Raw genomic sequence first — 12,259 nt, 5'->3', positions numbered from 1 at the left:
AAATCTGTTCCCTAACTAACATAAAAGGGTATTACGTAGCTCACAAGCAAGATGGAAAGGCTAGAAAAACCAGTATAGAAAAAGGGAGGTATAAAGGAAGGTTAGGCATACAGCAAAGATGAAGCCATGGGACATTAGATTAGACTATTCCTGTTAGTACCATTGGACCATGGATACCATTGTGGCCTCCTTACAGTGGATCCTGCATACTGTAGACATGGATGGAAAAATTTCTAAATTGCCCACTCATCTTTCCATCATTGTGAAGATTCAAAGTTCCACTTAGTAGTGCTGGCTGCTTACAGAAATAGCGAATTTAATCTTTCTGTTATATGTGGGGGAATGGAACCTATTTCAGGACAGAACTCACACAGTAAAGGGTTTTTCCAAACATAGGAAGGGAGTTCAAACGATTGTGATCCCTAAACATGTAAAGTATACAAATAAAGTATACATTGTTGTCATAATTGACAAGAAACAGGCTAAGTAGTTTTTGATGTCTTCCCAGAACAACTGCAATGTGGAATAGATGGTAGAAGGAGACAGGTAAGAGATAACCAGAAGTCTTCAGCATATGATATTTTTTTAATCTGTTACAACAAAATTATTTTCTGTTCTGTAGAGATGAACAGCAGATTGCCATCTTTTTGTATTATACAAGATTCTTACCTAACCATTATCAAATTGTCTCTGCTCCCATCCTATTCCAGAATGTCCTGCTCAGTCTTACCCTTTTTTCAGGACATTTTAAATGCTTTTAGTATTCTTTTTCTTTTCAACTCAGGCATAGTTCTCATTTAAGAATTGAAGTTGATTGTTTAAAATTTTTAAATTATTGGTTAAAAGAATGGATTTAATGGTTTTGTTGTTTAGGGTCTCTGACCATTATTTGAAGTCATACTTTATTTTGACATACTTTGGTTACTCAGATACTCTTTGTCCCTTTCTATCTCAAGGTCTTTCTTATTTCTGAACTTCTTAGAATATTCTCATCCCATTGATATTCTAAGAATAGCTTACATTTTCTTGTATGCTATTGTAGGTCTTACTTTTCTAATTTATAAAATTTATTACAGTTTATATTTGTGTTCGTATGATTGTTTCATTATATGGGGGAATCAAAGAACAAAGAGATAAAAGTGACTTTAAAGTTTTTGATTTGAAGGTTAGGATATTTGTCTTAGAGTCTCTTGTTTACACAAAAGCAGTATGATGTCCTGTATTCTTGGCTATTGAATCTATTATTGTGGATGGAAATACAGAATTACAAGTGAAATAGCAAATTAACTTCTATGTTGTGCCAAAAAAAGAGAAATTTTTTGGTTTGAGCAAATGGAATGATACAGTTGCTATCAGTTGATATGAAGGAGATTATAGGAGAAAGATCAGTTTGGTTTTGGTACATCAATTCTTAGATAGCTTTTAGTCAACCAAAAGAGAAATTTTTTTGGTTTGAGCAAATGGAAAGATACAGTTGCTATCAGTTGATATGAGGGAGATTATAGGAGAAAGATCAGTTTGGTTTTGGTATATCAATTCTTAGATGTCTTTTAGTCATCTGAAAGGAAATGTTGAGGAGGCACTTGGATAAATGGGTCTAGAATTTGGTGGATCTGTACCATGATATTAGCTTGGGTATGCTTGCTTAAAATACTAAATTGGGGAGTTGGATGTGGTCATAAACATCTATAATCTCAGCACTTGGGAGGCTGAGGTAGGGGGATCGTGAGTTTGAAGCCAGCCTGGGCTACATGTTGAGTTCCAGGCCAGCATACGCACTAAAAACATTAAGTTGGAAACCACTGATGACACTTAAACCATGAGATTGGGTGAGATTATTAGGGAAGTGAACCTTGGAAGAGAATACACCACAGACGGAACTGAGTAACAGCAAAACTCACAGAGATTCTGTGCTGGGCATGTATGTTCTTTCCTTAGAGAAGCTTGCCTAATGTTGAATTATTTACAGTCACTTAGTCTTGTTGCCTTTGGCTGTGTAGGGTTTTATTGCTTCTGACTTTGTACACTGCTCTCAGTTTAGTTAATTCTGTACTTAAATTAAAAAAAAATCTGAAGCAAAGTCTTTTTTTAAATTTCTTTTATTCATATGTGCATACAATGTTTGGGTCATTTCTCCCCCCTTACCCCCACCCCCTCCCTTTTCCCCAGTCCCTCCCTCTCCCCCCTTACTCCCTCGCTACCAGGCAGAAACTATTTTGCCTTTATCTCTAATTTTGTTGAAGAGAGTAGAAGCAATAATAGGAAGGACCAAGGGTTTTTGCTAGTTGAGATTAGGAAAGCTATACAGGGAGTTTACTCACATTGCTTTCCTGTACGTATGTGTTACATTCTAAATTAATTCTTTTCAAACTAACCTTTTGTTTATGAACCAAAGTCTTAAGTGCTTCTTAGAATTGTATGTATGTATGTACTTAGCATGTTTATAGATTCTCTTCAAGGCACAGTGTCTTAGCTCAGGATGAGATAGCAAATTACTACCAACTGGGTGGCTTAAACAACAGATATTTATTTTTCACAGTTCTTTTCTGGAGGGTGAATGTCTCAGATCAGGGTGCCAGCTGAGGGTCTTCTTCATTCCTTACATGTATTTGCCTTCTTGCTATGTCCTCCTGGAGGCTGGCAGGGAGGAGGGAGGTTTGGGAAGAGAGAGAGAGAGAGAGAGAGGGAGAGAGAGAGAGAGAGAGATAGAGAAGAGGGGAGAGAAGGGAGAGAGGCACAGTGTCATCACTTTAAAATAGTTTGCATAATGAGATTCATGTAAAACTTTGCTTTTTAAAAAGCCTTCTATATCTTAAGAATAATAAGTTGGAAATTACTAATTTCTGCTGACAAAAGAGTAGCTTTTTCTCATACTATAATGGTATCGTTGATCTGAATTGTAAGAACTAAGAACGCTTAGAACAGGTCTAATATAATAATTATCACTCACACAATTCATTATGTAAAAGTAATGTATTTTCAGACTAGTTTTGGGCATTTAAAATACACTAAAATTGATAGCTAGATTTTGCAGATTGGTGTTATGAGTCTAGACATGTGTAGAATACTTTGGCTACTGTAACAAAAGTTTTCTAATGGTCTATCATTACAAACACACACACACACACACACACACACACAAGAGTGCTCTTGCAAAGATGTTTTCTTGCTTTGCCTTTTATTAGAGAACTTCATATTTGAGTACACACATTAAATTATAAGACTATTTTGAAATTACAGTTAGCTATAGATTCTTCTTAAAAATTCTCTCTTCCCAGAATATTTTCCCCTTACTCTCAACAATCTAATTTCTTCTTGAGAAATTGCCTCTCACTAACTGAGGGTAATCTTGATGGAATGATAAATTCAGAGCTCTGTATACTCTAAGCTGATTTTTCAGACTTTTGAAAAATTCTTAATATTTTCCAATAAATTTCCATTTTCCCTTAAGCTAGCCAAATTACTTTCTGTGGTTTACAACTCAAGAAACCTTTTTATAGAAATTTTTTTCTGGGAAATTTATATTTTTGTATTCATTCATGTGTGCATACATATGATTTTTTATCCTAAAGATACTATTAGAGAATATAGTTTTTCAAGTTACAGAGTTTATTTAAAATACCAAAATTAGTAAGTGTAGTGTCGAATTACTTACGGAAATACAATTTATCAACAAATGCATTTGATAATACCTCACAGCTATTGGTATTTCTATTTTGAGTTGAGAACTACAAAAAGAAAATATATTATGGCTTTTTAAATATGTACTTAATAGTAAAATTTAAAAGATACATGGCAGTAAGATTAAGTAAAAATTGAAAGAAATAAAAAGCAACCAAATAGGGATTCAAGAATAAAAAGTTAAGCTTCCTCCATGATGTAAGAATTCTTTTTGACACATTTGTGACTCATACTTTTAATTAAAGACTTGATCTCCAGGATGACCTTATTAGGAAGTGGTAGAACTTTAAGGATTGGGACCTAATGGGAGGTTTTAAGTCATTGGGGATGTGCCCATGAGGAGGTTGTGGGACCCTGGTCTCTTCCATTTTAGCTCTTTCACATCCAGCTATGAGGTGATCAGGCCTCCTCTATCATGTACTCCCACTAAGATGTCCTGTACCACCAAAGGCAGTGGGAGCCAAATGGTCATGGCATGAGAGACCAGATTGTGAAGTGGTAGAAGACATCTCATTGGCATATTTTTATAAAAACCAGGAGTCTTGGCTGATTTATGTAAAGATATCAATATTAGATTTTAATCTGTGGGGAAGCCTTTATGTGTATAAAACACTCTTCATAGTTGTATTTTAAATTAAGATTCAGTTTATATTTTTAATCATTGTGGTTATAAAATGCTGAAAGTAACAAATTAAGACATTTCCTTAAGCTTTTAAATTATACTTATAAATCTTCTCTTTATTATTAATTTAGAGTAAAATTAAGACAATCTGTAGAGATTGGTAATAGAGCATTCCTTTAATACTGTCATTATGTTATGTGAAATGTATTAGTAACAAAGGAATTTTGATTGCTATTTTCTTTTGTGTGAAGATTAGTATTACAGATTGCAAAACAACTCAAAATATCTCTAGAATCCCATTTTCTTTATTAAATAATATTTTCTTTAATTATTAGTATCAGTTTCCTATAACTGCTGTAATAAATTACAATAGATTTGATATCTTAAAACATTTATTAATCTCTTACCATTCTGGATATTCAGAGCCTGGAATCAGTTTCATTTCTGCCAAAATCAACGTCTTGGTCAGGTCTCATTTCTTCTGGAGGCTGAAGGAGAAGATCTATTTCCATGAATTTTCCAGCTCCTGGAGCTGCATTTCCTGGATTCCTTGACCTGTTCTGTTTTCAAATCCAGAAGTGCAGCATTAGTGGTTACAATGCTTTCTTCTTCTGTAGCCAGATTTCCCTCTCTTTTTAGGACATCTGTGATTACATTTAGAGCTGCTTAGATAGTCCATGATAGTCTACTCATCTCAAATTTTTTTTTAACTTAAAAGGCCAAATTTTATACATTAGGTTGTAAACTTATTATTTTCTTTAGTTCAAATATGGATTAAATTGTTACTTTTTGATACATTTTTAATATACAAATGTACATTAATGTACATTTTTAATGTACACCGTGACATTTTCATGCATGTATAATAATGTGCTTTGATCATATTAACCCTCCAGGGCTTGGTGCTATTTCTTTAGCAATCTCCAGGCAGTAGGACTTGCTCTGGCAAGGGAGAGTGGGGCCACCTACCCCTTTGCTGTCTGAGCTTCCTGTTGCCTAACTTCCCAGCAGCCAGCAGGTCCCTGTCAGATCCTCTCTGTCTCCAAGGCCACTTCTCATAGCTGTCTCCCATCCAGACACTGTGGGAGGGCGTTCAAGACTACCTGAGCCATGGTTGTTCCTTGGTTTTTCAAGTCCCTAAAGTAGCTCACTCGTAACTGTGCCTGGCAGCATACACCTGTTGCTGGTTGGCAACTCCTGGAGCTGGAGCACTGTATCCGCCCCAGGTTTGGTGCTCTGTTTCTGCTGTGATCCTCAGGCATTGGAACTTGCTCTGGAGAGAAGTGGTGGGGCTGTTGACCACTGCTCCATGATCACCTTTCATGCCCATCTCTCCCACACAGTGGCTGGTTGTTTCCCTGAACTTCAGTTGTTCCTTGTTTTCAAATCCCCAGAGTAGCTCAGTCTCAAACCCCACCTGGCAGCCCCCTGCAGCCAGCTGAAGCACTCTGCCAGCCACAGGCTCTGTGCTTTGTTTTCACAGTAATCTTCAAGCAATGGAAATTATTCTTGCTAAGGAGGGAAGACCTTTCATCCTTCATTTTCCTGAGCTCTGGCTACTAAACTTCTCATCTCACCCATGTCAGGCCCTCTTCTCCATGACCTCCTCTTGTGGCCATCTCCAGTCTAGCCACTAGGACAAGGTGTTTGAAGACTCCTTGAGTCATGATTGTTCCCTGCTTTCTAGTCACCCGAATAAATCAGTATTGAACAGTAGACCCTCCCTCAAGATGGTGCCTAACCATAGCTCTCTGTCAACACTGAAGTTTGAACTCACAGCCTCACACTTGCTAGGCAGGCACTCTTATCTCTTGAGCTGTTCCGCCAGCATCATAACTCTCTGATACATGGGGAGCAAAAGAATGTCTTTCTTATCCGATCACCCTGGGGAAGTCAGTGTTCTGCCATATCCCCACACTGGGTTTAGGACTTGTGGAAGCATGTGGAAAGTGTGGGCTTGTCTCACAGCTAGGTCTGCTAGTCTGTTGCCAAGGCCACCTAGCTTACCTTGTGGTGAGGCCCTGCCTCCTCTGTCTCCCAGCTGGGACTGAAGCTGCAGGCTGTTTCCTAATTTTCTCTGCCATCCTTTTGTTTCTCTGTGCTTTCCAGTTGTCTAGTCTCTTTTGTGATTCCTGGGGTGCTTCCTGTCTTTCTTTCTTCCGAGTGTAGTCTCTCCTTTGTTACCTGACTTTTCTCATCTATAGAGTCAGATGGAGAAAGCTTCTACTCCACCATCTTGCCCCCAGTACCATTCTAGCCTTTTATTAACAATGTGGAATGGCTTAAGTGATAGGAGCACCTGCCTATCAAGTGTGAGGCCCTGAGTTCAAAACCCAGAGCCATATACACACACACAAAAGAGAGATATGTTGGACTCTTCCTTTTACTTGAATACTTACAAGGAATTGCAGGGTTATTGACTGGCTTAATTTCAATATTATAGTATCTCAGGGAAGGTCTGAGGAGAGAGATGGGAGAAATGTCCAGTTCGCAAAGTAGTCAAAACATACATTTGTGACACTCTGTCTTATATGGATGTGGATTGTGGCACTCCCAAACAATTTTAATAGTAATGTTAAAGATTATTGCTTACAGATCACCATAACAGATATAAAAATCATGAAAAAGTTTTAAATACTGCGAGTATTACCAAAATGAGACACACAGACGTAAAGTGAAAACAGCTTTGGAAAACTTACTCTGAAATAGACTTGCTTGATTATAGGGTTGCCATAGACCTTCAGCTTGAAAAAGGGCAGTATTTGTGAAGTACAATAAAATGAAGTGAAATGTAAATTTTCTTAGTTTTATAAGTTTGTTTATACATATTTTATAAAGTTATGTTGGTTTTACACTTATGAAAGAACTTTAAGCATTAGGAGTTTATATCTACTCTATGCGTGTGTTTTAATTTCATTAGAATTAACATTTGTGAATCTTCACATTTAAAGAAAATATAATTTTAGGAGCATTCTTTCTATTATTTAAGTTTCAAAAATGCTGAATTTGGGTAATCTATGTTTTATAGATGAGAAAACCTAGACTCATGTATACCATGAATCTCAATAAGATAAAGCTGTGTTTTCTTTTTGTGGTGCAGGAGTTTGAACTTAGGACTTTGCACTTGTTAGGCAGATGCTCTACCACTTGAGCCATGCCTGCAGCCTATTTTTGCTTTAGTTATTTTTCAGGTAAGATCTTGCATTTTTGCCTGGGCTGGCCTCAGACTATGAATCTCCTACCTGCAGCCACCTGAGTTGCTGGGATCACAGGCACGTGCCATTATGCCCTGCTTATTGATTGAGATGGGGGTCTCACTAACTTTTTTGCCTGGGCTGTCCTCAAACTGTGATTCTCCTAATTGAGCCATTGTGCCCAGGCCGTTTTCAATTTTACAGTATTTGAAATTAGTATGTACTAGTCATTATTTCTATTTTATAAAACTTTTTAAGTTTTTAGATAGTTTTAATTTTATTATTCATGTAATTTTTTTTCTCTGAGAATATGTAAGGTTCCTTACTGAAGCCTTGCTTTTTGGTAATGATGCTAAGAAAAATGTGGTCTTTATTTTCATATTTGTTTAATACTTTGTAAATACTTTATTTCCACCTTTTTAAAAAATTAAAATATATAATAACCTGTGAGAGTAGATTGTTATTTCCATTTTATAGATGAATGTTTGATGATGGGAAAGGTAATCAGATTTGCTCAAGGTCACAATGCTAGTAAGTTATAGAATTGGAATTTGAGTTTGTTGTTTTCCACTTACTATTCTACTAGCATACTAAAGTAAATCTATAATTTTGTATTATTTTAATAATTTTTTAGATTATTATATTTATTTGAACATATTCAAATCCAATGATTATTATCTGCTCTATGCATTACATTTTCGGTTAATAGTTTTCTAGCAAGTTGTATTTCAGACTCTTTGTTATGTATTGTGCATTTATTATTATGAACATTGGATTCTTAAATTGTCCTAATCCATATGCTTTGTTTCTATAACCTAAGGTCTTTATTTAATGAAATGTGTTGTTTGCTTTTCTTAATAGGTCCTGATTGCTCTTTGAATGTTCCTTCTACTGAGTCTTACTGGATTTTGCCAAATGTTAAACCCTTCAGTCCTTCTGTAGGTCGGGCTTCACATAAAGCAGTTTTACATGGGAAATTTATGTGGGTGATTGGTGGATATACTTTTAACTACAGTTCTTTTCAAATGGTCCTGAAGTAAGTATGTGTTTTCAGATCTTTACAATCTCTTTTTTTTAACTAAGACTTTTTGTCCAAAATTATGTGTCTATTTTTATGATAATCATCTATTTGTTAAATGGAACTGATTTGGGGCTAATTCAACTCAATTTGACATAGTTATTTGTCGTTGTACATATAGGTTTCTTTTGTATAGAAATTTATTATCTCTTTAGAGTGTTTTTAATGCATTCTGAGTAAGAAAATAATAGCTTCATATGAAGGTAGGACAGGTCTGTGTTAGGCATAATAAATTCTCTCACCTTTTAAATTTTCAGAACTAAGTGTAATTGCATATATAAGCATACTTTCAATTTTTTCTTTTAATTTGCCTGAATGTTTATCTAGTATGTATTTTACAAGCTTTTATTGAGATAGTGGTGCTAGTGTTAAGAAACAGATCATTTTACTGTTGGCTCAAAGTAGATTGTTCTCTGCATGGTTGAGTAATAAAAGGAACCACATGAATGGCAGCTTTATCTGACTTCTTTTTTACCTGATGATTTTATTTTATAAACCATTCAATAACAGAATAAAAGAGGAAACAGGAAGAATCATTTGATTGCCGCTGTTGTTTTCAGGGGTGATATTCATAACATGTAATAACTATACGTAATAGCTGATGTAACTCGTTCATCAACCAATCAAAACTGGCTCTAGACAGTATACCATAACGGTGTATACCCAATAAAATTGTCAGTTTTAGCAGATAAATATACAGTATAATGACTTACATTTGAATTTCAAATAAATAACAAATAATTTTATAGTATAAGGCGCCTTGCAGTTTATATTTTATTTTATTCCAAATGTTACATGGGTCATTAATTGTTGTTTATCTGAATTCAGTGTTAACTGGACGTCCTGTATTTTATCTTGCAACCTTACCCTCTGGATATATTAGCTCTGTTGATTTTGAAGACTTAAAAAAATTTAAAACTCTGATTGAATATAACTGGAACCAAACTATAAAATAGAATAAATTCTGGTGAGAGGGAAAGTGAAAGTTTTAGATAAATATTTAAATGAAAAATGAGAATTTTGTAATATAATATATGAAGAATGAAGTATGGTAGAAATAATTGAATGAGAGTTTGTGGGATTAAAATGTATTGTTAAGATAGGAAAAGAACCTGAGGAAAATAGTGAAATTTAAAATGTGGAAGCTAAAAGGAAATTAACTTTGACTAAAGAAAATGAAAAACCTATGAAAATAGAAATTGAACTTTGAATTCAAATTATGATATTTCTGAAGTTGAGCTGTGAAGACAAAGAGCAAGATTGCCATGGAAATATGGAAATCTTAAAAGTTTGTGTTTTGTACAAGTTGAATAGTGTATTTTGGTTAACAGTGTTTGAATACGTATAGAAACCACAGAGGTGTGTGTGTGTGTATAAGCATGTATATGAAGCACAAATATATAGAATGTATGTATACATATGCATATAGATTTGTAAGTTTATGTAAACTATGAAGTATCAAGTTAGAAATAAATTTGTTACTGTTTTCGTAGGTTAGAGAGGTTTTGAAAAATCATTCTGAATGTAGTTCAATTGTAGGTAAAGATATTTAAACAGCTTTTAGAAATGATAGTGTCAGTCAAAACTTGATTTAGCCTCTAGAGTACATTTTTTTGTTTTTGCAGTACTGAGGTTGAACCCTGAGCCCTAAACATGCTAGCCATGCACCCTGCCACTGAGCTACATCCCTAGGCCTAGACTAGAATTTAATTGGAGTATAGATGTTAATTTTAAGACAAAATCATTCAGTAACTAATTAAAAGTTCTATATTAGTGTCTATGAAATTAGACTATTTTATATAATATCCATGCATTAACATTAATGGAAAATTAATACATACTCCTGATCATAGCAAAGTGTTTTGTACTTTTGTGCTTTGGATACTTGAGATATAGCAGTAGATATAATAAATGTCCTTGTCTTTGGTAAATTAATGAGGAAACTCTGGCAATCAAAAAATAGATATGCTTACCAAAGCAAATTATATACATGCACATAGATAGATATCTATATAGGTAGATAGATGGATGGATAGATAGGTAGATAGATAGATAGATAAAGATAGATAGATAGATAAAGATAGACAGCAGGGGTGAGCAACCCACTGTTTGGGTGAGCCAAAAAAGAGGGGGTTACAATTATAAATGCAGTGGTCAAGGGTAGGCTTCATGAGAAAGTTGAAAACTGAGCAGAGATTTGAAGGAGGTCACGGCATTGGCATTGCAACAATCTGTAGGCACTGAAAGGAGCCAGACCAGAACCTTCAGGTAGGAGTTTTTTTTTTTTTTTTGAAGTATTCTGGTAGCAGCAAGGAGAGCTATGTGATTAGTAAGGACATATGAAAGGGAAGCATGACATTAGAGGGTTAATGGAGGAGGGAGACAGATCATGTAGGTGTTACAGATCTTTTGGGAGTCATGGGAGGGTTTGAGCATGCTTTGATTTATACTTTAAAAGACTCACTGTGGTCACTTGGTTGACAATAAGTAGGGATTGGAAGGAAAAGTAAAAACAGGAATTGAGTTAGAATGGTATTATCAAGGCAATGAGACCAGAACTGAGCCTGAGGTATCACATCACTAGGAGGTTGGGGAGAAAAGGAGAGAGAAGCAAAGGACTGAGAAGTCCTTTGAGATAGGAAAAGTGAGAGTGCTGTGTCTCCAAAGGCAAGGGAAGAGAGTATATAAGGATGAAGGAGTGACTGATGTCAAATGCTGATGATTAGCCCAGTCATAGGAAAAGAGGACTGAAAAGTGGCCATGGAATTACTAGGAGGAAATTGAAATGAACAAAAACAGTTTTATTGGAGTGGCAGGGCTAAAATCCTAGAGTTAAAGGGAGAGTGGGAAGATGAGAGGGGGTGAGAACAATAAGGAAATGAGGAAGTGAAAAAGTGTGGTTGTAGCTTGAAGGGAGAATGAGTTCATGAAAAGTTTTTCTTCTTTTTGATAAATGGGAAAAATAACATGTTTGTATGCCGAAGCAGTGATCTGTCAGACCAAAAAAAAAAAAAATGGTGGTGTAGGAAGGAGATGGGAGAACTGCTAGAGTGTTGTGGGACCGACTGCTCAAGGAACATGAATGGCTCATTTATCACAGGGATCATCAGACTGCAGAGTTGGGGCCCAGAACCTGTGAGCTAAGAATGTTTTGTATTTTGTAATGGGCTGTAAAACAAACAAATAAACAAACAAACAGGAAAACTCTGTGAAACAGTGTGGCATGCAAGGCCTAAAGTATTTATTGCCTAGCCCTTCACAGAACTTAGTTTGCTTAGCCCTAATTAATGGTGACTTGGTGGAAAGCAATGTGTTGGCTGCAGCTATCTGGTAGGTAGATGTTGTAAGTCTGTGGAAGTTATGTTCTCACTCACAGTGTTTAGTCATTGTAACATACATGTTTCTTATAACTCCAAGCTAGGAAGTAAACAATGCTGAAAACCACTTTGGTAATCCTTACTTTTTTTGTGAAGGGACAGTTTGTTGCCTTTCCTAATGAGTTGAAGAAAGAGAAGTGGGAAGATAGCAACTGACCATCAGCTTCTTAAAACAGTACCTTATTTCTTGAATGGATGCTTTCTCTTGTGTGTTTTGCTAAGTTAAGATTTGTTATAGAGTATGATGACAGCCAAATTGGAATTCTGTTAAGCATTTGAAATCCACAGTTTAGAACTTCTGTTTTCA

The 12,259-nt window shown here is 35.5% G+C and overlaps 1 protein-coding gene across 3 annotated transcripts in view; it reads left to right on the top strand.

Moving 5' to 3' along the window:
- The window catches only part of Atrnl1 (attractin like 1), a 744,833-nt gene that overhangs the window by 46,539 nt on the left and 686,035 nt on the right, over positions 1–12,259 (top strand). For all 3 annotated transcript variants that reach the window (XR_012449625.1, XR_012449626.1, XM_074078234.1), the window contains exon 6: positions 8,359–8,533. Coding sequence is in view for 1 of the 3 variants with exons in the window: in XM_074078234.1 (XP_073934335.1) it covers positions 8,359–8,533 (175 nt within the window). In the remaining 2 variants the exon portion in view is untranslated. The remainder of the gene's footprint in view (positions 1–8,358; positions 8,534–12,259) is intronic.

Source organism: Castor canadensis, chromosome 7 (genome assembly GCF_047511655.1).
Source record: "Castor canadensis chromosome 7, mCasCan1.hap1v2, whole genome shotgun sequence".
In the NCBI taxonomy this organism is placed as follows: Eukaryota; Metazoa; Chordata; class Mammalia; order Rodentia; family Castoridae; genus Castor; species Castor canadensis.
Note: the sequence above shows the minus strand (reverse complement) of the source record. Positions and strands in the feature narration are given on the sequence as shown.